General features: G+C 50.1%; 2 protein-coding genes across 4 annotated transcripts in view; one reads left to right on the top strand and one right to left on the bottom strand.

Moving 5' to 3' along the window:
* The first annotated feature begins 664 nt into the window (after positions 1–664).
* Positions 665–16,857, top strand: CHST1 (carbohydrate sulfotransferase 1). The gene is made up of 2 exons (XM_032775124.2): positions 665–699; positions 14,919–16,857. The coding sequence occupies exon 2, from the start codon at positions 14,963–14,965 to the stop codon at positions 16,220–16,222; it is 1,260 nt and encodes a 419-aa protein (XP_032631015.1). The 5' UTR covers positions 665–699; positions 14,919–14,962; the 3' UTR covers positions 16,223–16,857.
* Positions 16,858–21,449: 4,592 nt separating this feature from the next.
* The window catches only part of LOC116821720 (transmembrane protein 263-like), a 342,098-nt gene continuing 336,339 nt past the window's right edge, over positions 21,450–27,208 (bottom strand). The window contains exon 4 of one of the 3 annotated variants that reach the window (XM_032775118.2): positions 21,450–23,767. In XM_032775118.2, the coding sequence (XP_032631009.1) occupies positions 23,481–23,767 (287 nt within the window). In that variant the 3' untranslated portion in view covers positions 21,450–23,480. The remainder of the gene's footprint in view (positions 23,768–27,208) is intronic. The other 2 variants (XM_032775119.2, XM_032775120.2) reach the window with 2 other exon arrangements.

Raw genomic sequence — 27,208 nt, 5'->3', positions numbered from 1 at the left:
GGATGATGACAGAGCGAGAAAGGGGGGCTGGCTGCATATTTGGCTCTACTGAGCAGGCTGCTTGTTGTGCAGTTGTAGCTCAAGCCCAGAGCAGCTGCCAGCCTGAGAAAAGCTGTGCAAGGAGGAAAAGAGAGAGAGAGAGAGGCTCTGCTCTCACATCCTGGACTGTGCCTGCTGGAAGAGGGACTCCGGGGCTGCAAGGGGGGCGAAGGGGGGGAGCTGAACTGGAGGGGCGTGGACACTGGGACCTGCCCCACGCCTTGTTTGCTGCTTTCCCTGGAGTCTCCGCACAGGCAGCAGAAGGATTTACCTTGCTTGTTACAGGCATGAGTCCCCATTGCAGCGCCTGCTGAAGCGCTCCCCAGGTGCCTGGCTCGTTCTCTCAGTGACTGGGGGAGGCTGGTCCCCCCCCCAGGGAAGTGGGGGGCAACTTGTGCCCAGCTCTGTAGAAGCTGGTCCCCTTGGCTGCAGCAGAAGGGGGCAGGGCAGCGGGGACTCCCGGGGCCGAGCTACCCCCTGGGCCATGCAGAGGGGCCAGTGAGGGCTCAGCCGGCCAGGAAGGATGCTGTCGCCGCTGCTCGCCGGGACGGAGGGAGCCTGAACTGCGGCTGGAGGACGGGGCCAGCAGCCGCCCCGGCTCAATGAGCTGCGGGGAGTTCCTGCCGCTGCGCCCGGAGCGGCTCCGCACTTCATCCTCAGGTAGGTGGATGGGGGCGAACCCGGCCGCCCAGGCTCCTGCAGGGGCGGGCTGGGCACGGATGTGCGACCCCCTCCTTCCTGGGCAGGAAGAGCTCACCGGCTGCTTTTCCCAGCAGAGCCAGCAACGGTGGGTGGGGGCGACTCCGATTTAGGGGGACAATGCACTGGGGCCAGGACTGAGCCCCCATTCTGGGAGGGGCGCACGGTGCGGGCACGGGCTGATCCCCATTTTTGCAGGAGGGAAACTGCGCTGGAATGTGGGATTTGCTTTGCTGGCTCAGACCAGGGTGTCCACCCAGCCAGTAGCCTGGCACAGGCCTTGGCCAGGTATTTCAGGGGAAGAAATCCCTTAGCAAAGTGATGGGGAGGCGATTCCCACTGAGGGGAGAGAATGGGGATGAGACCAATTTAAGAGGGTGGCATCAGCATATGGTGGATGATTCCCACTCAGGGCAGTGAGGCGGCTCAGAGCCAGGTGCTTAGGGGGCTTTACTTATCACCCTTAATAACGCTAGCAGCTGTACCAAAAATGGAGCAAGTTCCAGCCTTGTGCTGAGCTGGGAGGCTGCACTGAGGACACAGCGGGCAGAAGGCTTCAGAATCCCATGGAGCGGATCTTTCCTTGTGCAAAAAATAGTGGGTACTTCAGCTGTGCCATTTCTTCCCAAGAGTAAAGGCATGGGGTGGCCAGGGTAGGAAGATTTCCTATTCCCCAGCCATATCAAGCACAGGGCAGAGCTCCATGGGAATGTCCTGTTGGCTACTTCTTCTTCCTACCTGCCCCAGCGGTGATGGGGTGTCTGCTGCTTACCTACTCTCCTGCCCTTGTAACCTTTTCCTTAGCGTTACCTGCCACAATTTTCCAGGGGAATGAAAAAAATCACCTGGTGTGCCTAGGCAGAGTAATTTCTCCAGCCATTCCTATTTTTCAGATCTTTGTTCTCTCTGCACAGACCAGAATGGCCCTTCTCCTGCCAGATTTGGATTTCCTCTATTCACAAATCCACAATAGTGCCAGTCCTGGGATATGAACCCTTAGGAGCTCCCTCTGGGGCAAAAGGGGAAGCAATTACAAGTGGGTTTTAGCAATCTCTTGATCAAAACCTGGCAGTAGAAATGAGCCTTGGTGAAAACTTCCTTTTCTTTATAAATGATCAATTGCTTGGAATAATTTCTCTAATGCCACACGGAGGCCAGACTCCCTGTCCCTTTGTGCAACGTTGTCTGGTTTGCCTGGGTATCTGTAGCTCTTGGAAGGACTTTTTAGAGGCTGGAAACAATCAGTTGCTTATATAACTGGATGCTGGCGCATCCTTTAGTCCCATGCTGGTCTGAACTACCTGAAACAGGTGAGGGGCAAGAGGGTTGAGCGCTCACCAATACCCAGTCTAGTGTAAATGGAGGGACTTTTGATAATGGAGATTTCATACAGGAACGCTGAATAGTTCAGGGGTTGGGCTTTTGAAGGAACCAGATATTTAATGAAAAGGGGAAGCAAGGGGAGGAGGGATGGCTCAGTGAGATCCATGTTCTAGTCCCTGTTATGTCCTGAACTACCTGTATAAGCTTGGGCAAGTCACTTAGCTTCTCTATGCCTCAGTTTCCCATCTGTAAAATGGGGATAATAATGCTTTCTTACTTCATGGGGAGCCCAGAGAGGAGATGAGAACTGCTGGGATAAAAGCACCACCCACTGAAATATCATAAAATGATGTCCCTATGACCAAGCTGGTCATGGGACAGACATATAGAAAGAGGGAGCTGCTGTAAGGAGGTTATAAAGATCTTTCAAGTAGCCAGAGAAGCTCTTGGTGTGAATTGACAGAATGTGCTGCAGGAGAGTTCAGAGGAAGATGGAAACCAGGAGAAGCTGTACCATGCATAGCCAGATAGTTACCGACTGAAAGGCAGATGTGGTGCAGAGGGATAACTAGATACAGGTTGATTGTTGTGATAGGAAAACATTTGGGTTGGTTGGGGCTGGAGTTTGTTGCTAACAATTAATTAGCTCAAAATGCCTGTGCCAGCAAAAATAAGGCTCTTAAAAAAATTAAAAAAAATATCACAATCAGAAATCACTATGGAGGATTTTGGGGGGGGAGGGAGGCACATTGTCCTACTGCACATTCTGATGGCGCCTTTCATCCTAAAGGATCCCACAGCCACCTCTTGGCTGGAGGAGGCAGCTTGGTGGATGAACAACACACCACGTAAGAGTAAGAAAGGTTTACAGCAGAGACACCCTACCCTTAGGAAAGGTACCATGGGATCTTACATGCAGAACAGACAGGTCCTCAGCTTTTAAGGTCCCATTTGAACTGCTCACCTTAGCTCTTCAGAAAAAGGACCCTGCTGGGATTTGTAGAGAAGTTGTATTCCTACGGGACTAAAGAAGAGGCAAGACTATTCCATGGCAATACTGGACCCCTCCCCACTTCCATCTTAACTGGCCTTGTTGTGCCTAGGTGCTGGGACAGATACTACACATGCCTGGGTCCCCTGCAGTGCCTAAAGGTGGGTGTCTACCATTAGTAAAGAGTGGGAGGAAATGGCTCCTTCCTGTTATTTTAAGACTAGCTTTCCCAGTTTGAGCCCCCTTTGCTCCTGCAGAGCAGTGTGTGGCACAGCTTGTAGAGGGAGATACTAACAGCTGCATCAGAGCCGTCCCTGGTGGCCGTGTCTCACCCCAGTGGCCCTACAGATTTCCAGAGACTCAAATCTGACTAAGTCACTGTAGCTGAGCCTAATGCTCGGCATTAACCCCCATCAAGACCCTGTCTCCCCTGCCTAAATGGCCTCAACAGTTTATTTTAAGAAAAAGTCATACCGCAATCACGGAGTGTCAAGAAGCAGTGGAGCCAGAGCCTGCTGGTTCGTACTGGGCTTTGTTTTGCAATCCTGCAACTTCACTGCTGTGGCTGAGCTGTGAGCTCCTACAGAAACAGTCCTGCGAAGTGAGAGTCTGGCTGGCCTATTAACCGGCCAGCGCCATGAAGAGGCACTGCTGGTCTCTCCATGTCTCTGCTTCCCTGTCTGCAAAATAGGGATGGTAACAATTCACCCTGCCTGGAGAGCATGTTGGGCTCCAGGGATGGAAAGTGCTATGGTGAGACAGCGCTACTGAATTATTCTTAGCTGCAGGGTCATGGGTAGGGCAGCTGGGCTAAGATTGTGTAAAAGGGAAAGGGAACTGCAGCAAGTGCATAATGGTTGGTATGGGTGGGTGTGGCACCTGTGCACAAGTGTGGCTAGGCCTTGGGGTAGGTCTGGTTTTTTGGGTGTGTGCTCCCAGAGTAGCCTACTTCAGTAATGACTCCCAACTGCTGCAGTAACGCCAGTGTCAGTGGAAGGGGTTTGGCTCGAGGCCGTAGACTTGTGGAATGGATTTGATATGGTTGTGCGTGTGCACCGCCCTGTGTATCTGTGGAAGTGTGTGTACGTAACTGCCTGCCAGGGGAGCGTCAGCACTGCAGTCCATCTGCTGCTGTCCCTTTCGTTCTCAGACTTCAGGACCCTAAATCTCCCTGAGCATTCGATATTCACAATCCTGTTCCGAGCTGGTCCCAAAGTCCTGAGTCACTGTATGGTTTCCATGGAAACAGACTTGTTCATTGTAATCAGTTTTGGGGGTAGACACAATGTTTGGAGGCAACGTTGCACACCTGCAGAGAGGGGTCAGCCCCCATCCAGACCCACTGTGGTGGGAGAGGTGCAAGGCTCTACTGGATAGGAGTGAAGGGCTCCTGCTTCTCTCAGCCACAGCAACAGGCTGTCAGCAAGGTGGCTGGCTTTCACTTTGTCTCTCAGTAGGGCTGCGCATGGTGTGATGCGGCATCTCCACTGTCTTCAGGTACCTCTGGCTTCCAACCCTTTTCCCTAACCGCATGGTCCCTCTCCACCCTGCTGGCTGTCTGAATCTTCTCCTTCCCCCTCATCTCCTTTCCCCACTAGCCCTATTTTCACCAGTGAGCCGGGCCTCAATACAGCCCTTCACTTCACAAAGATTGCATAAATTGGAAGGCAGGAGCTGCTGAAAGAGGCTGGGGCACCCAAATCCGACTAGCAAAGCTGAGAGCATGAAATAGAGAGGGAGAGAGAGGCGAGCAGCCTCATTGACACACCAGATGAGGACTGAGCAACCACAAAACGTAACCCTCAGGAGCTTCAGTAAGCTCCCCAACAGCAATGATAATACATAATTAATTATTATTATTAACACCTTCCATTTTAAAGCATATGCCACTCCAGAGGAACCCAAAAGTACTTTACAGACCCTATGAATTACTTCACTTGCGCTTGGTGCAGCCACTTTTTGGGAGGAGCAACAAGTAAGGCAGCTGCACGACAATATTACACAACCTTTTAGGGTGGGGCAGGGGGAAGATTCCTGTATTCAGTCAAAGCTACAGAGGGAATTTAAGGCAGCAGAATGGACTAACCTGCATTGGGATTTGATCAGGACATAGGGTGATGGGTGGGAGACATACCCCAGCTTCAGAGAAGTGACATGAGCTCTTGAATGACCACAAGAGATTTGACAGCACCTCCAGATGCACAGCACCTTTTAGCACCAGGCGGGAATGTTGGGCCCAGCAGCTTCAGAGAGCGGAATACCCCCTACACCAATCACTGCAGCAGCTTGCATTTTCTACTGACCAGATGCAACCTGCTTAGTTTGTGAGATCAGCCATGATCAGAGCATACAGCTGTGCACTCCCAATATGGAGCTATAAAAGCAGTGAGTAGCATCAAACTTGTTAAGAGAATCTCTAGCTCAGGGACTCCCTCCCAGGGGCTTTGTGGTGTCCAGCCACACTTGTTGCTCTGTTTGAGGGTAATTCACTTATACCCTTCAGGTTAATTCACTGTGCTGATCTCTAAAGCTCCTGGATTGTCAGGTTGGCTTTCTGCCTGCACTGTCAGCAGGATAGCTGTGCCAGCCAGGAGACGTGGATGCACGTGTTTGCACCCACCTCTGCCTCCTTTCATGGGTGTTTCACTGCCTTTAACCGTCTTCCTATGGGGCAGTGGGAATCTGGGGTGGGGAAGGGAGAGTGAAGCAGCCCCTCTGGAATTTTGATTTTAAAATTGACACTCTCCATATCCCAGTGCCAAGAATGGCTGGGAACATCCTGCTACAATTGGCACCGTTCCACCGGTCATTGCATGGCATCCTGGGGACAGCATAGGCCTGAAGTGATCACAGACAGCGTTCAGAGGTCAAGGGAGAAAGAATGCTAACCCCAAAGGTTCAAAATCAGGAGTCAGGCCCACAAAATAATGAGATTGGCCCCAAAATAAGGATTTAAAAAAATGTCTTGTTTTTGGTCTATCATTTGATTTTTGAATTCACAATTAGCAATGCCCACTATCCCAAATTTACTGGACAAGGTGATTTCTCACTCCCACATCTGCCTGTCCTCCTCCCAACAATTTATTCTGTCTATCCAGCCGCTGAATCAATCCTCAGTCCCTGCATCAGTTCTGGCCAGATGTCAGTTCTGGTTGTCTCCCCAACCCCTAGCTCAAGTTTGCAACCCCAGCCTCACCTCTACTCCTCCTGCAGCTTGTGGGGTTCTTCATTCTCTCTCCCAGGCATGATGGGGGTGGGCTGCAGCTAGGTCTTTCTCCCACTTCCAGGCTGGGTATGGCAGTGAGGCAGAGGAGCAGAGCCTCCCTGAGCTGTTAGGAGCTTTCTTCTCTCTCCTCCTCTCCAGTGAGACCGGTGTGGGCCCTTGGGGGGTGCAGAGGAAGCAGTGAGCTCTGCCTGCTTCCTGCAGCTGCAGTGATAGGATGCTCTTCCCCAGGAGGTGGGTCAATGGGGCAGGGGGCCAATCAGAAGGGGTTTATCACAGGCAGGGGTGAAATTCCCATGTGGGCTAGAGCTTCCCTCCTCACCACAAGATGGAATCCAGCCATTGCAAAAATCCTCTCACTTGCAAAAAAATCAGAAATGTTGGCAACACTGAATTAGCCTAGAGCCCTTCCTGGTAATAGTGGCAGGCACTGGCAGATGAGGGCCATGAACAAAGGCCAAGGAAGGGCAGAGTTCAGGTGCCATGCTGGGCGCTCCCAGCACATGAAAGGTCACTCCTCTCTGCTTGTAGCTAGTGTACTGGGGCAAAGCAGCCCATGCATAGCACTGTCAGGTGTAAAAACAACTCATATAAAGAGGACAATGGGAGCATGCAGGCTCAGATGGTGGGGACAGCTCTCTGTACTCCCCCACCTCATTATCACTTTCCCCATCTGGGTAGAGATAAAGCCTTGAGCTCCACCCACCCAGGGGAAACCCTGGGTCTATAGCTCCAGCACTGAACAGTTCCAAACAGCCCCATCTCCCTCAGCTGGAAGGAGAGTGGCTTTGACATAGGGTATGTAAAGCCAGGAAGGGTGGGGACAGTAGTCTGCTGGGAGGGGAGGGGGCTGTGTATGAGTGTGCAGGGAGGGAGGTCCTGGAAAGCTGCACCTTCCAGAACTGGAGAACCCTAGTGAGGTTACACCATGGGCCCCAGGACTGGGAAAGGCTTTGCACCAGCAATGGCTTTATTTCCCACTGCTGCTACTAGTAGTTTAGCTTCACCAGTGGCAGCATTAAGTTACACAGGGGCTGGCATTTCTACCACCACATCATCTAACTCTGCCTGCAGCATATCCACAGGACACAGTGGGTGCAATTCTGGCACCCACCATTCCCATGTCTGCCTTTGAAGCGCCATTTTTTGGGGGGGGGAGCAGGAAATTCTAGACCAATAAACCTAGTGTAGCAGCACCTGTGGGGCCACATTTTCAAAAGAGCGTAGGGCTAGATTTCCAAGCTCTGGGCACCCACCAGTGGAGCTGGGTTTTCTAAAGAACTCAGCTCCCATTTAGGCACCTAAATATGGGCCAGGTTCTTGTAAGTGCTCAGCACCCAGCTGCTGCCACTGTGAGACCAGTGGGCAGATTTCCAAAAGAGCTTCGTGTGCAATGTGCCGACCTCTTCCAATTATAGTGCTTAAATGGCAGCTGGGCAGTTTTGAAACTCTGGAGGCACAGGTGGGGGCTGAGCCTTCTGAAAATTTGAGCCCTACCACATGCATGTGTGCCTGCAGCGGTGTGCTGTGTGTTAGGTGTAGTGAGCTGGGCTGTGTCTGTCTCCCCCCCTGGTGGCGTTTGTTACAGCAGCCTTGTTGTAGGCTCTATGTTTGGCAAGCCGAAGCCAGGAAAAGCCTGGATGGAAGATGATGCCCACCCTTGCCAGCAGCTCCCCAGTGCTGGTGGGTTAGCACTGTCTGGAACAGCAGTGCCATGAGGCCAGGAGCCGTCTCAGTCACAGCCTTGCCAAGCCACTTGGAGAAGGGAGTGTCCCCTGACTTTTCTGGGGGCTGCCTGCTTTTCCTCATTCACTGCTTCCCATCCCACTGCTTCCCTGGAGGGGCTGCAGCACAGACTCACCTATCTCCTTCCTGGGATTAAACTAAACCTAATGAGTACAGGACTGGGAGGTGGACCCTCCCCACACTCACCCTGCTGCGGAGGGGAGGAGGAGGGGCTGGGATGCCCAGGTAAGTCCTTAGATGATGAAAGCATCTCTGCTTAAGAGGATGCCAGTTTCAGTGAGAGCAGAGGGGTTTCTTTTCTACAGCTGGTAGGAGTTGCACTGAACTGGCTTGGAGTTGCCTTCCACTTGGGATGCTCTGGTAGGTGTTGTGCTGTGCTGGTCCTGCTGGGAGTTGCCTCTCCCTGGCTGCATTGAGCTGGTCTCAGTGGAGAGTTGCTTGTTCTAGATTTGACAGTGACACCCCCCAATAGCATGCAATAGGGTTGTTGATGCTGAGGTCAGCTCTCTTGCTGAAGTAGCTGTGACACAAGCACTGCTGCTGGGGGACATGAGGGCATGGCCCTGGGCAAAGGGAGGGAAGACACTTCACACTTAGGCCTTGGCTACACTGGCGTTTTACAGCGCTGCAACTTTCGTGCTTAGGGGTGTGAAAAAACACCCCCCTGAGCACTGCAAGATACAGCGCTGTAAAGTGCCAGTGTAAACAGTGCCCCAGCACTGGGAGTGCGGCTCCCAGCGCTGCAAGCTAATCCTCATGAGGAGGTGGAGTACGTGAAGCGCTGGGAGAACTCTCTCCCAGCGCTGGCGCTGCGACCACACTGACACTTCAAAGCGCTGCCATGGCAGCGCTTTGAAGTTTCGAATGTAGCCATACCCTTACTTTCAAAATGCAAATCAGGCATTCTGGACGCCTCACCGCAGCAGCTCTCCATTATCTGCAGCAGGCCAAGGGGCAACAACCTGCCGGACCGGCGGGTGCTGAGTCCTATGAAGGGGGCAGAGAGAGGGCACAATTCAGGCAGGTCACTCACCCCTAGAGTGCTGCCTAGGTTTGGCTTCAGATTTGCTTTCGGTCTCACATATGTGTCCATACAAATCTCTCTCTCTCTCCCCAGTGCAACCTGGCATAGCTGAAATAGCAAAGAGTGCTGCAGGTCAGGAGTGAGGTGGGGCATCAGTAGAGCTGTGTGTGTTTGGGGAACCCGAGAATGGAACAACCGAATGGGTTGTAGGTCAGTATTCAGGTTTAGTGGCAGAACCTAGACTCCGGAAGCTTACTCAGCACCTCGCTTCACTCTGTGTGGCTGTGGCCGGCATGGTATTTCCACGCTTATACACCACACCTGCCCCAATATAGTCCAGGAGAAAGGAAAGAAAGTTCAGAGCCTTTTAGGGGGCCGCAGTGGAACTGGTGGCCACTAGAGGGGAACGGAGAGTTCTCTGCTCGGATATTGCACATAGAAAACTGAAGCTAAGTATTGCTGTTTGGCAAAGATGCTGCTGTGCCTGAGAGCCGTGTGTGTGTGAGCCAGGAGCAGAGAGTAAACCAGGGTCTTGCCCTTCATCTCTCCTAATTGTGAACAATGAGCCTTAGTAACTGGAACGGTGCGATGGGTGTGTGGCTGGGGAAGCACAGGAAGAACATGCAGAGGTGAAGGCTGTGATGGGAGGCGTTGGAGGAAGCAAGAGGTGGTAAGACATAGGTGGGCCCAAAATAATTCTCTGGGGGTGGGGGTGAGGGTTTGACAGGACACTAGAGAAGCTGTGAGATTTCCTGTATGGATACATTAGTGCCTGGGTCCCTCTGGGACATCCTCTCTATGCTAAGTGGGTACTGATATGCCAAGGCTAGGTTATAGTAGGATCACCAATGGATTCGTCTTGCATCTCCCTGCCCCCAAGACACAGCATGGCACTGGCAGGTAGCAACCCAGAAAACTGTACTAAAACAAAGTGTGAATGCTGGCGAAAAGCTCTAGGTCCAGACCTGATCCTCCTGTTTAGCCCCAGAACAGGTTCAGTATGGACAAGGGCAGGGCACACTTCCCTCTGCCCCATCAGTGTGGCTCAGCCCTGCCTTAAAGTCCTTGGAACCTCTGCTCAGGCTGTCAGGAAGAGCACAATTTAGTAATGGTGCAGGTTTGGATCATGGACACCTGTCCAATGGGGGTTGAATTGAAAGCCACCAGTTCCTCTCTTCTAGGAGCCACCAAACAGCCATCAGAGAGGAAGAACTTGTGGTCAAGGTTAGCCTGGGATGCATAGATGCTGGAACTAGGGGTTGGCTTGAACCCCTGGCTTGAAGTGGTACTAACAACCAAATACATGGTAATAGCTTTCAGCACACTCACTTTAAAAATTATTCCAGCACCTATGTTGGGATGGATTTGTCACGGTAGTGAAAAGCTCCTTGCCCCATTCCCAATGCTCCAAGTCATCCCGCCCCCAGAAAAACATGCCCGAGCCTCATGTAGGATTATGAGAGCTGGGCTCAGTCGCTAAATAAAATCAAGAGTAAAAACACTGGGGGTTTAAGCTAGGCTCCATGCTTAGCAAAGCATTCCCCCACCCCCCATTGTGTTTTGGAGTGAATGATGCTCGCAGCCTCTCCTGAGAGTCGGGCACGTCAGGGTGATGGGTGTGCCACATGCCGCCAACAGCAGAAACCTCTCAGGGGGAAAATTACCAGGAACTTTGTGCTTTTCCAGGCCTGTCAGGAATTTTAATATGCTAAAGCCACAGATGCTTTGTGGTTGAACAGGTCCTGCATACTAAAGCTGGCCTGGCCAGTTCAGCTCCCTGATAGAACTCAGAAATCCCCACTGAGTGTTGTCCCTTAGCTGCTTCTTTCATTTGCCCTAGAGGAGCCGGGTTGGGTGTTGGGTTTTAGTGGCCAGCATGCTGTGGGGGAGGGAGGAGGAAGGAAGATTGTGTGTGTGTGAGAGAGAAAGAGAAACAGGCCTCCCTGCTCTGCTGGGTGTACAGGAACAATGGATTAGTTCAGGGAAATCTCAGAGCTGTTACTCTGGATCAGCGAGTGAGTCTGTGTGTAGAAAAGAGAGGAAAGAAGTGGAGGAATTGGCTAAGGGGAAAGTCTCAGAGGGACCTGCTTATATCACCAGGTGATTTGAAAATACCTGGGTCCATTAAATTGGTTTTGTCTGAAGTTACTGGTCAGCACTTTGATTAGAACCTCAAAGTCCTGCAGCATCTCACTGATGCATATGCAGACACATGGATACACAGGCAGCAACATGCAGGCACATGCACCATACTCTCTCAGAGACATGGATACCCATACATGCAAAGACCCATCTGCCTATGGTTCTTCTATAGCACCCATCACTGCAAAATTTAATTGTTAATGTGCAACTCACACAAGCACGTATGGGGGCCTACATACATACATAACCGTGTGTGTCATGGCTAAAGGCACACAGATAGTCATACAGAGACACGTGCACTGACACATGCAGAGCCTTATTCACAGATGGAAACGTGCACCCAGCGCTGCAGCTACAAATGCACAGAGCTACACAGAGGCACATTCTGTGAGATGTATGTGTAAGGCACTAAATCAGGAGGGAAAAAAGAGTCTCCGGGGGAAGTTTGTAGAGGGAAGGCGAGGCTGGGAAGCGTCTAAACCATATTGCTACCCTCCAGGGTGGACTGGCTTGGTCACTGCAGTTAGCATTAGCCATTTGAGTTTGATTTCAAACTCTCCTGGGGAGCAGTCTGGGATAGGGGAGGGTAGGATAGCCCCCCCCCCCCAAAGTGGTGGAGGAGAATCTGGTTGTGTGACCCCTTAGTTGTATGCGCACACACCCTTGTGTGTGTATGGACACAAACGCCAGTGTACAGAGAGATACCCATCATTGCAACGCAACGCATGCGCACGGACATATGCCCCCTCCCATCCCATCCATACACTGAGAGCAGATGCCCTGAGCCTGGTTCACAGCTACTCATGCGAGAGAATAGGATCAATTGCATCACAGCTGTCTCCAATTTACCTGCTCTGCCAGCGAGCAGATGAGCAGAGTATCCTGCAGGCAGCAGGAAAGCCGCGTGCTGGGCCAACCCTTTGTGGCAGGCTGCAGCCAAGGCTATGAGAGACAATAGTATGTAATAGAGGAGGGCAGCTGCTGGCCAGGGCTGACCCCCCTCCCCTGCTGCTCCAGCCCTGTACATGCTCTCCCTTTGCTGAGCTCAGGGTCCCGTTATGGGTGAGCAGCAGCTGCATGCTGGGCTGCCCTGGAGCAAGCGGATGCACCGACACCCTGGGGTACAGAGGGGGAGGGGCCTACGTTATCCAGCTCATGAAACAGGACTTTAAAATATTAAATATTCAAAGATTATTTTAAATATTTTAAAAGCCTGTTTAAAATGCTTGGGGGCCTAACAGGCCACATGGGTCACAGTCACAGGGTTCCGCCCCTTCTGTTCCAGGGGGCTGGGCTGCAGCCTCACACTCTCACCCGCAGGAAACGCTTCCTACTCTCCAGCCTCTCCATCCTTTGCTCATGGTGCTGCCCTTTCGCTTGCTCTTGCCTCTGTGTCACATTCTCACTGCCCCTGCCATTTGCATACCCTGTCCCACCTTCAATACTGGATTCCAGGGGGTTCTGCCGCTGACAGACTTTCTAGGTTTCCCTTTGAGACTCTCCTGGGAAGGATCAGTCCCTTGCCGTGTCCGTATCTTATAAAGTTTGCCACAAGCTGCTGAAAACACCAGACAAGCTAGGAGGAGGTGTTGTCGTCATCGTTGTCACCATCAGCTGTTGTAAGGGAGACTGTGTGCCCTTGGGGATAGTGCACTAGATTGGGACTCAGGAGATGTGTGTTCTATTTCTGACTCTGCCACTGGCCTGTTGAGTGACCTTGGACAAATCACTTTGCTGCCCTGTGCCTCAGTTTCCCCATCTGTAAAATAACTATACTGACCACCTTGTAAAGGTCTTTGAGATCTACAGGTGTAGGAGCTTGCTATTATCATTGCAATATGGAGGAGTGTCTAGTCATTGCCCCCAATGCCAACAAGGAGGAAATCACTGCAAAAGAAGTATAAAGCAGAATGAATTAATAAGCTGCCGGGTAGATGGCTGTGACAGCAGGATGACGTAGGGTGGGACTGGGGCCCCCCTCCATTTGAATGCAAGAGGCAGCAGGGATGGTGGGAGGTTGGTTCTCATGTTGTTTGTTTTCCAATAGTTTGATTCTATGAACAGTTGTCACCACCCCAGACACTGAAGTCTCCTGCTTTCGCACGTGCTCAAACATTGCTGCTTCTTCCCCTCATCAGCACCAGGCTGGGCTCCTGCCGAGCTCTGCTTCCACCAAGAGGCCCAGGCCCAGCGCTGCAGGTAGCAAAGGAGTGAGAGCTCTTGCTGAAAGCTGTTGTTGTGAGTGTACATCCAGGGAAAGCCTCACTAAGGTGCTGAGGGCTTTAGCACTAATTTCTGAATCTCCATGTTTCTTGCTTTGAATGCTCACAGGCTTGGAAGCAGCGGTGTTGAGGGTACAATATGGGAAGATCAGTGGTCTCCAGCATAAATCATCTTTCAGCAGTTTTATTTGCTGCAGCCTGCAGAAGCACCTCCCTCCACTGCCTCAGTCAATCATCTTTCGCTCCTGGCAAATATCCCCTGTTGTCGCATCTGTACTGGAGCATGTGGCCTCATGGCTGCCCTCAAGCCCTGCACCCACATCAGCCACAATCCATTTTTCTAGCTGTTTCTAGGGAACTGCTCATTCTGGACTCTAGCTCCCACTAGCAGTGAAAGGAACATGCCCAGCTCCAGGAGCTCTGTCATGTGTCAGCAAAGTGCCTTGCATTCGGTCCGTGGTGCTGTCTTTGTTGATAGCCCAGACAGGGAGAGAACATGTGCTGTGTGAGTGTAGTTTCTAATATGCCCAATACCGTAGTATCTAGGCACAAGATTGGCCTCAGCTCATGGGGACTGCAGCTGAGAACAGGATCTGAAGGTGGTGGGATTGCACAGCAGCAGCTGAGGGCAGACCCGTTATCACAGGTGCGAGAAGACAAGAATCTCACTTGAGTGTCAGATCCCAGGCTGGGTTTGCAGGATTGGCAGTTAGAAAAGCATGTTGGATCTGGAAGCCCACAATGCTGTGGCCCATCCAGCTTGCTGAAATCCCTTGAATCTGGATTCTGCACCATGACTCAGGTTTACCAAGCTACCCTGGCCAGGGGGGGCTTTTGCAGCTCTAGGCGAGGGAAGTGAATGTGCTGCCACTTGCCTCACTCTGAGCAGGCACTTGCTGGCACACACTGGTCACTCTTCTGGACTGCTAGCTGGCAGAAAGGTGGACTCACCCTGTCTCTAGGACCCCGCTCTGTTCTTGCACTCCTACCAGGGATGGCTGCTAGTGACTCTGACTGATGGGGTGACAGCTGACTTACATACATGGCACAGCACACAGCCTATGCTTATTGGATTCCATGAGTTTGCGCAGCTGCCATGAACTCCCCTGGACTGACTGTACGTGAAGGTATGTCCATAGTGTAGCCGGGGCCATTGCTCATCTCCTTCCCCACAGTCTCAGGGGCCTGGCACAGAGGGAACTGAGATCCATACATTTTCTACATGCCTTTCATGCAGGAAGGACCCTATTTCCTGGGTTGAAGTTCTCTGTGGATATGGCTTCTGAGGCTAACAGGGTGTGCCTAAATGTTCATTCATCTTGCTGGGATAGGATGGGGAGGTGCATAGCATGGGAATGATTCCCTGAGCCATACAGTTATGGCTGATATCCACCTTCCTACAGTGCTTACTGGCCTCATTTGTCATTTCACAGTCTGAGCTCCATTCAGCGCAGGGAGTACCCGGGGTCCTGAGCAATATTCAACTTGTGACCTCTCTTTGTGTTGCAGATACTAAGACAACCTGTAAAGAAGCTCCATGAAGGTGACCAGCCATGCAATGTTCCTGGAAGGCTGTCCTCCTACTAGCCTTGGCATCCATCGCGATCCAGTACACGGCGATCCGAACCTTCACAGCCAAGTCCTTTCACAGCTGCCCTGTCCCCAATCCAATGAACTGCAGCCTGAGCCAGGAGAATGAGTCGGCTGACAGACTGTGTGACGAGAGCCCAACCTTTGCTTATAACCTCTCCAGAAAGACGCACGTCCTGATCCTGGCCACCACCAGGAGCGGCTCCTCTTTTGTTGGACAGTTGTTTAACCAGCACTTTGATGTCTTCTATTTATTTGAGCCTCTCTACCATGTCCAGTACACCTTGATCCCGAAGCTGACCCAGAGCAAGAGCACCACTGACAGGAGGGTCATGCTAGGTGCCAGCAGAGACTTGCTGAGGAGCCTTTATGACTGCGACCTCTACTTTCTCGAGAACTACATCAAACCCCAGCCGGTGAACCATACGACGGACCGGCTCTTCCGCAGGGGGGCCAGCAAGGCCCTGTGCTCGCCACCGGTTTGTGAATCACTGGGGCCAATTGACATCCATCTGGAGGAAGGGGACTGTGTGAAAAAGTGTGGCACCTTGAACCTGACGTTGGCCACTGAGTCATGCAAAGAGCATGGGCATGTGGCCATCAAAACGGTGCGGGTGCCAGAGGTCAGTGACCTCAGAGCCTTGGTGGAGGATCCCAGACTAAACCTGAAGGTTATACAGCTGGTGAGGGACCCCAGAGGTATCTTGGCTTCCAGGAGCGAGACCTTTCGAGACACCTACAGGCTTTGGAGGATCTGGGATGGTACTGGCAGGAAGCCCTATAACCTGGATGTGACCCAGCTCACCACGGTCTGCGAGGACTTCTTGAACTCTGTATCCACTGGACTAAACCGACCACCTTGGCTTAAGGGCAAATACATGCTGGTAAGGTACGAAGACCTGGCCAGAAATCCCATGAAAAAGACTGAGGAGATTTACGGTTTCCTGGGTATTCCCATGGACAGCAATGTTGAGCGATGGATACAAAACAACACAAGAGGGGACAGGTCCTCAGCCAAACACAAGTATGGGACTGTCCGGAACTCGGCGGCAACGGCAGAGAAATGGCGGTTCCGCCTCTCCTACGAGATTGTGGAGTTTACTCAGAACGCCTGCCAGCAGGTGCTGGCGCAGCTCGGCTACAAAATGGCGGGCTCAGAGGAAGAGTTGAAGAACCTTTCCATCAGCCTGGTGGAAGAAAGGGACTTCCTGCCCTTCTCGTAACCCAGGCATTACTCCCTCTTTTTGATATGGACTGTTTCTAACTGTTGCCTTATTTGATTTTATTTTATTTCCCCTCTCTCTCTCTCCAAAATTTGCACTAAATCTTGAATGGGAATCTCAATGGCATTAAGGCGAGGAGGCTGCTCCCCCTCACGGTGCACTTTGGACGCAAGGGCATTGGGCGTCTCAGAGCAAGAGCTAGAACTGTGGCTGGGTAACAATGTTTACAAAACATACACACAATGTATAAAACAACCTTCAAGTTTTCCAAACCGAAGGGTACCTGGGGTACTGTACTTTTGCACTGTTTACTTTTACAATGTAAGAGATAAATATATATATAATTTATGAATGGTGGTGTCCCCTTGACAGTAATTCCCCTTGCCTCCCGGTTCTGAGCAGGTTATGCTGTTAGCTGAATGTGGAATAACCTCTTTGTTTTTCAATCTCGTTTCAATATGTCTGTTCGTTTAAGTCATGCTATTGGACTGGGCAGTTAGTCGGTTGCTGATCCATGATTGTTTGGTAACACCTGTGACATTTCTTTGTGCCAAAAAAAAAAAAATTAGTTGATTGGGCGGTTTGCTAAAAACAAACAAACAAAATCAATGCTTTATCTCTGTGTTTTCTGTAAATAAAAGAGTGCAATGAAACTGACCGTTCCTGGGGGGTGCAATTCAACTGGAAGAGCTCAGTAAATGCAGCTAGGGCATAAATATGATATGACCCCCCTGGCATCAATAGGACTGACCCACCCTGTGGGGTGGGATGTAGCTGTCCCCTTCAGAGTCTAGGAATGGCACAAGGGAATGAAGGTGAGGGAGACAGGGTACAGAGATGCAAGCCAAGAGTGGGCTGGGCTGACCCTGGAGATTCATTCGTCGCTGGGGGAAGGAATGGGGTTTCAGAATTTGCCTCTGGCTGCAATTCACTCTCTCTCGCTCAGGTGTGTGCATACTTGTATCTGAAGTGTCTAAAAATGCAGCTTGTTCAGTAAAATAATAATAATTCGAAAGCGTCTTCTGGCCTGAGGCCTGCTTAGAGGGGGCCTTTTGGCAGGAGCGCTGACAGGGAGTGCATGTAGCGTGCCCAGCAGCCTGGGTATTGCACCGAGAGAAATCGTGCCCAGGTACTGATCCAATCAGCATGGCCTCTGGCCAAGGCATTAAAAATAACATAACCAAAATCCAGTGTCTGACTTCTTTGCTGCAGAATATTAGGTGTTAGTAGAGTGCCCTGCCCTGGAGGTCCAGGTAAAATGCTGAAGATCAGTTTGTGAATTGAAGGAAAAATGGACATTTTTGATCTGTATGATTTATTTGTGTCACCGTAGCTGTGGGTGTCCCAACTAGATCAGGGACTCATTGTGCTACAGCCTGTGCAAACACATGGCAAGAGACAGCTGAGGCCCTGGAGTGCCTACAGTCTAAATAAAGAAGACAACTTAAGGGTAGAAGGGAAACAGAGGCACACAAAAGTGAAGTGTCTCACCCAATGTCACACAACCAGTGAGCAGAAGAGCAAGAAGCCAGATCTCCTGGATCCCAAGTCCGTCTCCTTATCCACTGGAGCACTCCATCTCTTGTCCTTGGAGCAGGCATGGGGACTCACCTATAGGAGAGCTCCACTGGACAATGGAGCACCTGGCTCAGGGGTTCTCTTAGGGTGTGTGTGTGTCATCCTAAGGGGCACTTTCTACTTGATTTGTGACTGAGTTCTTAGCAGGTAGTGGAGCTGAGCTGGGAAACTGCAGTTGCTGTGCACAAAGACAGAAAAAAACCCTCCAGCAGGAGCTGCCTGCTTTCTGCTCACCTAAAAGCCAAGGAAGGGAGGAGAAGTGGGAAGGGGGTGGGAGGCTGCACAAATTCTGTATTAAACTCTTCTTTACGGGCCTTTAGAAGGGCAGGAACATCCGCTGCAGCTGCCTGAGCTCATCTCGCTGGCCGCATTTTGCAAACTGCCCCAACTTGGAAGATGAAAAGTCATTTTAACTAGGAATGGCTGTAAAAGGTCAGCAGAAAAATGAGTTTGGTGGCCTCTCCTCAGGGTTTGCAGGGAGAGAAGTGGCACCTTATAAATCATCTGAACTGGCTGCAGGGAGTGGGACTGGCAGCCTTGACTCAGTGAGAGGGGATGGGAGAGAGACCTGCAACAATCATTACCACAGCTCGCCCTTGCTTATTGCTGGCCTTAACCCTGGGCCACATCTGGTAACTGCTGGGAGCACCAAGACTGCAGCTGCCTTCATCTAATACAGCCTTGCAGAGATGGTAGGTCCCTGCCTGTGATGCCTCAACCCCAGCTAATCCTGGGATGAGTTGTCTCTGTGGGCTGAATCTCCATACCAGAGATGAGGGGAGCTGCAGGCCCCCGGCACTGCCTATTGGTCATCCTCTCATTAGTAGATTACACACCAAACACAGGCAGGGGAAAGAGGGCTGTGTATTGTTTAGCTGAAGAGGTGCTGTTGGGCTGAGCTCATAAGGGCCCCTGTGGCCCAGAGACCTATACAGAGAAATCAAGTAGTCCTGTTCTCCAGAGATGATAAGCATGCTGCTGTGGAGACAAGGGCTTTGCCTTCTCCTCACCTTTGAAAGGCTTTAGCTGGGAAGAGGGGCATTTGGGTAAATCTTGATAAGAAACAGCCATTCCTAAAGACAGAAACTCCCATTCTCCAGTAGATATAGCCTGAAACAGTGGCCTTTGGAGTTTAGTTTTTATGCCCCATCTGGCTCTGAACAAAACCTTGGACAAAAGCCCCAACTACACGGGATTTTTAAACCAATATTAGGAACCAGGTTTAAATACTTCTGAACTGGTTTCTAACAGTTTGACCAATTAGTGTAGCTGGGGCAAAATGGCTTTGGAATCACATTTGAAAACCATGTTCTAGTATAAACAGGGAGAGAGATTCAACACTGTTTGCTGCCCTGACACATGGGTCCTAAGCGTGACAGTTGAGTTTCCACTGAATTTCTAATGTCTTTTCTTAACAGTATTATTTTTGTTCGTTTCCTCCCACTGGAGACAAGGACCCAAAAGAGGTATTTAGCCTCAAATTTTACAGTAACTGAAATACAGAGATGGAGAATATTCCCAGAAATGCACTGCAAAAAAACCCAAGAAGAATCCCAAACCCAGAAACAAATTACACAGATTTCAATTATAGAGAACAAAAATATCCCCGAGCCTCAGGCATTCGCTCTAGCATGACAGTGTGGGCAGGGGTGTGGGGCTGGAGGAGTTGTTTAGCGTGTGAATGTTTCACTAGAGTTGGCTTACTCCAAACGGTGGGAAACATCTGGAGCCAGAGGTGGTCAGCAACATCCTGCCCCTGGCAGCTCCACATCCCACTTCTGTCTCTATATTTACACACAGCCTGTAGTTTATAAGAGCTACTTCAGGACCATGGAAACAGAGACTACAAGACCCACTCACAGGAGGTGCAGCCTAGGAAGGTACACAGACAAAATGGAGACATTTCCACAAGCAGAATGACTGGACTGACAGCAGCTGAGGAAACATACTCCCTTGCGTCCCCCAGAGAAACGTCTGAACCAGTGGAGCCTCTCTTACCCCTTCTGTTTCAGGGCCGGGCACAAGGGTGACTTTTTAACAAGAGGCTCCCACTCATAGGCATTCTGACCTGGGAAGGAGAGACAAGTGAAGGAAGAAATAGAATGAGAGAAGGAAAAGACAACAACGAGAGAAAAGCGAAAGAGGAAGGCAAAGAAACCACTAGTGAATGGATGGTTCTCTCCTTCATAGTATAGGGCACATTCTCTAGCACCCACAGCTGGAGCATTCATCAGCCTTCACTCACAGCAAGCCTCCACAAGACAGGTAAGAAGTCATCACCACCTGGCTTTGAAGTCGCCACAGCTCCTGCTGTGAGCTCCTTTAGCTCCTAGTTTCAACTTCGCAAACTATTACTCAAGCCATTCCTGAGCTAATGAAGATTTTTATTCTATTTACTTAAAAAAGAAAAAGAACGAAAGAAAGATGCAGATGGTAGGAGAAAAGATGAGAAAATGCATTGTATGCACAAGGGGACCCTGAAGTCAATGGAGTTGCACCTGGGATGAAAATATGTGCTTTCACCTTGTTCTGCTAGTGACATTCCAAACACAGTTCTGGGAACTGGTGTCTCCAGATGGATCTAGTAGTGCAGACCTCTTCACCCCACCCCACCCCACCAGAACTGATAGCTGTCCTCTCTCCCACTAGCCCTTTGCTAAGAGTTTCTTGATCTTCTCATCACCCCCTAGAGCAGTGGTTCTCCTTTACTGCAGTCTGCACCCCTTTGGTTCTCAAAATACGTTCTCACACCCCTTATCAAAAATCAGAATAGGTTCTCACCCCCCCTTAAACCTAAAAAATACGTTCTCGCACCCCTTAAACCTAGTTACAAAGTAGTTGTACTTATGTGCCTGTGCTTAATTTGTATTTTTGTTGATTTACCTTCTAAAAATATCTGGCATGTCTCGCACCCCCAGAAAGAGCATCTTGCACCCCAGGTTAAGAACCACTGCCCTAGAGGGAAGATGGAGGAGGAGCTGAGGAGGAGGATGGGTTTTTGTTCTCCTTGCTCAGCAAATGGATCAGTTGGGATAGATTTGCTGACTGCTTAGTTAAGGACTTTACTAGCTGAGAGGTCAGAACAGGATTCTGATGCAATGTGAAAACACACATAATAAGAGAAGACTAGGGGAGGGTGAGGAACAGTTGGATACACAGAGCAAGCTGACACCATGCTTTGCTGAGCACTTGGTAGATGGGAAGAGCTGAGTAAGACTTCCCAGGGCCTCTCTGACTGCTGAAGAATATTCTAGCCACACACACACACACACACTCTCTCTCTCTCTCTCTCTCTAACTTGGTGAAGTTGTTGTCTTCAGAGTTAGACCCAGCCTGTCTGTGTCAGTAAGATCTCCAGAAAAGACACCAACAAAGCAGATTCCTCTCTAAAAACAAAGAAGCAGCTTATGCCACTTTCTTTCTACCTAGAGCAACATCCTGTGCCAATCAACTAGTTATTATTACTGCAAATAGCAGGGTCAGTGCACAGTAGGGGTGATGCAGAAACATCCGGACATGCAGTTTGTCTAGTGAAGGGACATGGCCCACTCAAATCCTACCCCACAAATGTATTTCATAAAGGACAGGATCCAAAGGCATTCACAGGTATAAGACAATTAAGTGAAAAGGTTTTTTTTCTTGTATTTATTTCCTGGTGTCAGAGACAAGCATAGCATGATTGCTACAGCACAGGAACCAGGAAAAGAAACTGACTAGGACCAGGAACTTCCAAAAGGAGCCAAGGGCAACAAGTAAACAAACAGCAGTAGGGGGAGAAAGTAAAGGAGATTTTTAACATTCTTTTGGTTTTAATAAACTAAGTATTAGGCGACACGGGGAAAACCATCTTCTAAAACATTCTTTTTATTCGGCCAGCGTCCCTGTATAAAAAATGATATGCTGGAACTGCCAAAGATGAATATGTAAACAGGTCCGCAGCAGTAGCACAGTTTAGTTTACCTGGTTGAAAACATGCCTGTGTACTGCAGATTACATACACACATGCTAATATAGATGCATATTTATAAAATACATTGCAAACACTGCGTCACTTTTCTATGTACCTCAAAACCTAACAATCTAGGCAAAAAAACCTGACAAAAGCCAGAAAAGGCAGAGTTAATGCTGGAACCTGGGGCTTTCCTTATCCCATTAATCCTGGGGATTGCAGGGGACTCAGGGAGAGAGAGAGAGAATCATGTGACACCTGGAACACCGTAAGTGGGTGAGGATGGAAAGGCAGCAGCAGACTTAGTTTCTGGGGTTTTGCTGAGCTAAAGAACACAGGATGGCTATTTAGCATCACATGCTCGTTCCACTGAGGCAGGTTGGAACCCCACGAGTAGTGCGTGGTGTACGAACTGCTGATGCATTGTGCACATTAGCTCTACGCTCACCTGTTTTGGAGTGTACTCTCACTAATCCAGGGAAATCACTCTCTGAAGCAGGCTTGTGTACTCACAATGTTGCCACCACACCTCAGGGAGCTGTTCTTTGAGGTGCCAAGCCATAGTAGGAGTGGTGGCGTAGGCTAACCCTGTCTGCAGGACTCAAATGAGGTTCAGGAACATGCTTTACCAGGGTTTAACATTACATCCCGTGGAGGCAAACCAGGGTCCCCACCCTTAAAACATATGTTCTTTAACACAGCTGAGGAGCGGTACCGTGAGCAAGGCATGGAGCCAAACGGACTCTGCTGTGCATGGGAGAAACGCTGATGACTTCAGCAGGTTGCACCAGCTTACATTAAGGCCAAGTTTGCATCACCTGTGACAAAAGCATTGGTGCCCTTACTGCTGAAGCTGCACTGGCTGCCTATTGCCATAATATTATGGCAGCAGTGCTACCTCCTGCTATAACATTACAGGGACTTGGCCTCCCTGCTGTAACCTTGCAATGGTGCCTCTGACTCTGGCACTATGGTCACCTGGTACTCCGTCCCCCCAGGTGACAGACAGAGATTTCCTCCTCCACTCACCCCTAAACTAGGAAATCTGCTCCAGTTTGTACAACATACTCGTGTGATATCACCATGAGAGCTGCTCTGCTAGGGCTGAGGGTTCCCTCTTCCAAGGGCGCGCACAGCCTGAGTGCAGAGCTGGAAGGACCAGGTTGGAGACTGAGACCTATAGACCAGGGGATATAAGTACTTCCCTCCATTTCTCTGGGGGAGGAACAAGCCTTCATTAGCCACAGTATCTCTTCTTCATGTTAATGGGACTTTCTTATAACAATCCCCCCTTTCCCCCAGCAAATCTTAAGAATACCCCCCAGGGGCCTGAAGCTGAACTCTAACTAAATACAATGAAAGGAACATCAGGAGCATGTGTGGGCTTCATGCTGGAGCACAGTTTTTCCCACCCACCCCCTACCATCTCCCAGTGCCCACTCCCACTCCTTTGGGCTCAGGAGAGTAAGAAAGGGGAAGGAAACTGCAGGGTAGAGACAGCTGTGCCTACAAAGCCCTGGGAGGAGAGTGGGCCCCCAGTAGGTGATAGGAGTGAAAGGAATTTGCAGTGACTCTGTGAGCTCTGATCCAGGCAGGTGGTGCTGAGCGGGCTGCAGCTGGAGTCTACACTGGTGCTTTGCCCCTTCCCTGAGGCAGCTGTTTCCAATCTGAAGAGGTGCTGTGGAGAGGGAGCGTATGGACTGATCTTTTCTAAGGAAACTGCAATCTGAGTTAGTCAGCCTTGTCCTTCTTCTTTGTGGTGAAAGGGACTTTGTTGGCAACGGCACTGCCCACAGCTCCTACGCCACTGGTCACCACCGAGACGCCGCCCTTTACCAGTCCAACACTGGCGGCAGGGACACTGGTCACAGCTGTTTTGGTGAGTTCCAGGCTCTTGCTGCCAACCCAGGCAACTCCTCCCAACGTTGCCCCCACAGCTCCCCGCGTGATGCTGAACAGGCCTCCTGTCACTCTCCAGAGCACTCCCGCCTGCTGTTGTGGATGGTCCTTGCTGGAGTCTGCAAGGAGAAAGACAATGGGGAAGCAATTAGATGCATTATCTCCTAAAACTCTTCTCCTAGGTAGTTCTGGTCAACTCTAACTTTGAAGGGTTCCTCATCACCACAGCATGCTCGGAAAAGGCAGACACCCCCATACCTAGAGTCTTCCCCAGGAATACCCCTGCCCTCTCACTGCAATGTCCAGGACATTGGAGCAACCAAAGCTGAGACTTACCAGGGAACCACAATTTACACAGTCCAGTGCATAATGGGAGAAGACTTTGGGAATTTAGTGAGTGCTCAGTGAATGCCCATACAGTGCAGAAAGGATCAATAAAGCTCAGTTACATAACTGTCGAATCTCAGTGCCTCAATTTAAGGTGAACTCCATTAACAAGGGACATAATTCCTCTCCTTTCCACACTAACTACTGCTAGTACAGCAAAGGGATTGCTAGCATGAGATGCAAGTACTGCAGAGCTGTAATGGCTGAGATGCCACCTGTCTGGTGGGCACTTAGAAGTTCTCTCTCTTAATGGTATGCGTGGGGCAATGCTCACAATTTGCCAGGGCTCAGGAGCTGGTTAGTTCCAAGCTGCTACTCATGGGGTTCTAACTTTTCAACTCAGAAGTTGTCCTCCACACCCGCCTCTCAGCTTGTGTCCACTGCCAATACTAGATGCAGGCAGCAAAATGGTAACTGTTTTTGTGGAGAGGGGTGGATGTTTTAGGTGCCAGAACTTCTGATTTTCTTCCAGTTCTATATATGAGACACGTTAAAAACAACCACATGAAAACAGCAAAGGAGTCTTGCTGGGCAGCAGAGAAAGCTCCCCCTGGAAACATTGGAGTCCTGGAACAATAAAGTCCTTTCTAATGCAACACCTGCTTAGAGGGCCGATAGCTAACACACATGGACTCATTTTGATAAAGCAAAATCATGCAGCAGGAGGGCTCTTATTGGGATGTGTTCCCCATATTCTGGGAAGTGGGGAAATTGTGGAGATGAATGACAGGCTGCTGAAAGCCTGCATAATAATGATGTGTCTGTACAGAGCCCAAGCCAGGAGTTCTGTCAGAATTAGTCACTTGGCAAGGAGAATCACAGAGACTTTGTAAGCACTCTGAAGAGAGAGGCTCTTCAGAGCTCAGCAGCGAGATCCGCTAATGCTTATACAGTCCATGGGACATACAAAGAAACTGGCCTGGAACACATTGCCACAAACAAAAGGCTGAGACCACTCAGAGCCATTCAGCAGGGGAATCCCCAGCAAAATGTTGCTTCCCATTCCTAGCTACATCCCTGGAGTGAGAGTGGATAGATGGGTCACTGGATGCCAAGATGTTACAGGCAATTCACTTGCACTAACCCAAGTGGCTGAACGAGGAAAGAACAGCTTACTGTAGCTAACCAACAGCTGGCTGTGGTCTGTCCCCTTGGATCTTCATAGGGATTTTCATGTCTCACACATTAGGTCGTGCTCGCAGACACACACCATGCTGCAATGATCACTGCTCATTCAAGAGGGAGTCCCATATCTATTAACTCAGCTCAACTAATCAACAGTGTTCCAGTTGGAATGCTAATAATATTCCAGCAACAGGAAATTCTACTTGGAAACACCCGTTTGATATCACCGCCCACTTTCATTTCCATGCAGCTTGCAGCTGATATTGATTCTGTCAGTGCATTTCCTTTGCTACCAAGTAAAGGGCTTGGGAACTCCAGAAAGCGGAGGCTGAATAGCTAATAGCATGGCAGGACCTTCGGATGCTGCACACCATGGCTGATGGAGACATCAGAGCTATGCCTTCTATGCAAATCCTGCTCCATTTACTGTTACTTTTGCCTCCCACCCTGCACCTCCTTCCACATTTGTTTTGCTCATCTGTTTCTTTTTGTCATTCACTTACATTGTGAGCTATTTGGAGCACGGACTGTCTTGAGATGCTTTGTATAGCACTTGGCACAAAGGGGCTCCTTAGTGCAGCTGTTAAACAGGTCCCTGTGTGTTCCACATATTCTAAGCACACCTGCAGGCTAAAGTTCATCCCATCAGATCAATTACTAACAGGCTGTGCCACTGTCACCCTGTGGGGAAGGGAGTGGTTCTGGATCCTTTACAAAAAATAGCTATAAAATTTTAAAATCAGTCTAGTCCCTGCATCCGATCAGGTCTCTTACTTGGCATACGTTGGACCCTTCTTGATTTAGACAATTTTGGGCGCTCTGCTTGCTTTCATGGAAGTTGCTTGGGAGGTGTCATCAACTGTCTGCAGCTAAGGCCTGAGGAAGTGCACTTGCTAGGAGGAGTTGCTGGTATCAAAGGGTTTGGATAAGCCCCTGATATTTAGATCCTTACCTGACTTAACCAGTCTGCAAAACTGGGTTAGAATATGCTCTCTCTACGATTTCTGGTATAGTCCTGGGTGATTAAAATTCTACCTGTTCTACAGGAAAGTTCCTGGCCAGTGGGCTCACTGCCACAGAATAACACTGCACTTTTGTAAGAAAGCCCTTCTCTTCTTGTGGGGCAGGGAGCAGTTAAAGATTCCAGGACTCAATTTTTGGTCTAGTTTGAACCTACTTCCCCCCTCCCCCATCCAAAAGCAGTCTGTCTGGTATGGCAATTTTGGTGCTTTGGCTTCTCACTTGGACTAGGAACGGCAGGGATGTGTGAAAAAGAGGAGCACAGAAAATCAACCACACCTCTGAGCAGGTCCATTTTGAGGATGGGGTGAAAATTGGCACTGGTTCCATTTGATACTCATAAGTACTAACCCTTCTATTATGGGATGGGGTCACTGGAGTCTTGTGTTCACTGTGCTGTATCATCCCTCAGAAGTGCACTACATGTGCCACCTTCTCTAGACACGGAGGGCAACAAGCCTACTTGTACCAGGAGGGGATCATGGTGCAGAAGCTCAGGGCACTAGTAGGTCTGCACGATAATGGCTTAGTGATGGAGCCTCACGGTGGGAGCTTTTGTGTCCTGCTCCATTTCCAATCAATGCTAGAGTCAAATCAATCAGATGAGATATGGAAGCCTTCAGGTGACTAGCCTGGGGACCAGAGAGGAGGAGGCACATGCATATGAGAAGTTGTCATAGCGTCCTACTCAGATCTGAACCTTAGAGTTCAGAAAATGAGATGCTAGCATGAAACCTCCAAGCTTAATTACCAGCTTAGATTTGATAGCGCTGCCACCAGCCAGGAATTTCAGTGCCTGGCTCACTCTGGTCTCCCCAAAACCTTCCCTGGGGGGACCCCAAGACTCAGATGCCCTGACTCTCACAACAAAGGGAAACAACCCCCTCCCCTTGTCTCCTCGTACTTCCTCCCTGGACGACCCTGGAAGATCACCCTGTTTCAATTTCTTGAAACGCAAACCAGAGAGATCAGGTTTCTCTCACCCTCACTCAGAGTCCCTGCAAATGCAAGCTTTGTAACTCTAACAC

The sequence above is a fragment of the Chelonoidis abingdonii genome, chromosome 4 (genome assembly GCF_003597395.2).
Source record: "Chelonoidis abingdonii isolate Lonesome George chromosome 4, CheloAbing_2.0, whole genome shotgun sequence".
Classification (NCBI taxonomy): domain Eukaryota; kingdom Metazoa; phylum Chordata; order Testudines; family Testudinidae; genus Chelonoidis; species Chelonoidis abingdonii.
The sequence above is the reverse complement of the archived record's forward strand: the minus strand, read 5'-3'. Positions and strand labels throughout refer to the sequence as shown.